The 612-nt window shown below is 33.3% G+C and overlaps 1 protein-coding gene across 1 annotated transcript in view; it reads left to right on the forward strand.

The window, feature by feature from the left end:
- LOC107494791 (DNA replication ATP-dependent helicase/nuclease JHS1) overlaps positions 1-612 on the forward strand; it is a 17,688-nt gene that overhangs the window by 9,939 nt on the left and 7,137 nt on the right. The window contains exons 20-22 of the mRNA XM_016115830.3: positions 21-95; positions 305-420; positions 518-590. Coding sequence (XP_015971316.1) covers positions 21-95; positions 305-420; positions 518-590 — 264 coding nt within the window. The remainder of the gene's footprint in view (positions 1-20; positions 96-304; positions 421-517; positions 591-612) is intronic.

Genomic DNA, 612 nt, shown 5'->3' on the forward strand with positions numbered 1-612 from the left:
TTACCTCTTCTTCATTTTAGATATTGAGTAATGACTCTAGTGGGCAAATTATTGCAAAAGGGGTGATCTCTGATATTAGCCAGATTCATGTATCTGTAAGTGATAGTATTTTAATAACTTGTAATAATTGCTCCTCTTTTATTATATGTTGGCCACTTTTGACAAAATATTAGTATTACACTTGATCAGTCTGTCTTTGCAACAAATATTAGCTGAAGACAAGGTAGCATAATCCTTGATTAGACTGTCTTGTTATAATGATATGACTAATTACATCTAAGTATTTACTTCTTAAAATTTGTAGGTTTCCTTTTCAAAACGCTTACGAATTCCTGGAAGATGTTCCACTACACATGATCTCCTTCAACAGGTTTGGAGAATTGACAAGGATGAATTTGTGACTTCATTTGCATCTATGAGGTGCTTGTCTGACCACTGATTTTTTTCAAACTTTAATTTTTATGTTGTTTGCTGGTGTTCAAAGTTGTATGATTGCTTTCTAGCATTTTCCCTGAAGGTTTAATCTTGCACAACTTTTTCTACAAAATGTTCGGAGTACTCATCTGCGGAGGATGATTGTTGATCTTGAGGTTAATCATTTACTGCTTCTAC

The sequence above is a fragment of the Arachis duranensis genome, chromosome 6, assembly GCF_000817695.3.
Source record: "Arachis duranensis cultivar V14167 chromosome 6, aradu.V14167.gnm2.J7QH, whole genome shotgun sequence".
Lineage (NCBI taxonomy): Eukaryota > Viridiplantae > Streptophyta > Magnoliopsida > Fabales > Fabaceae > Arachis > Arachis duranensis.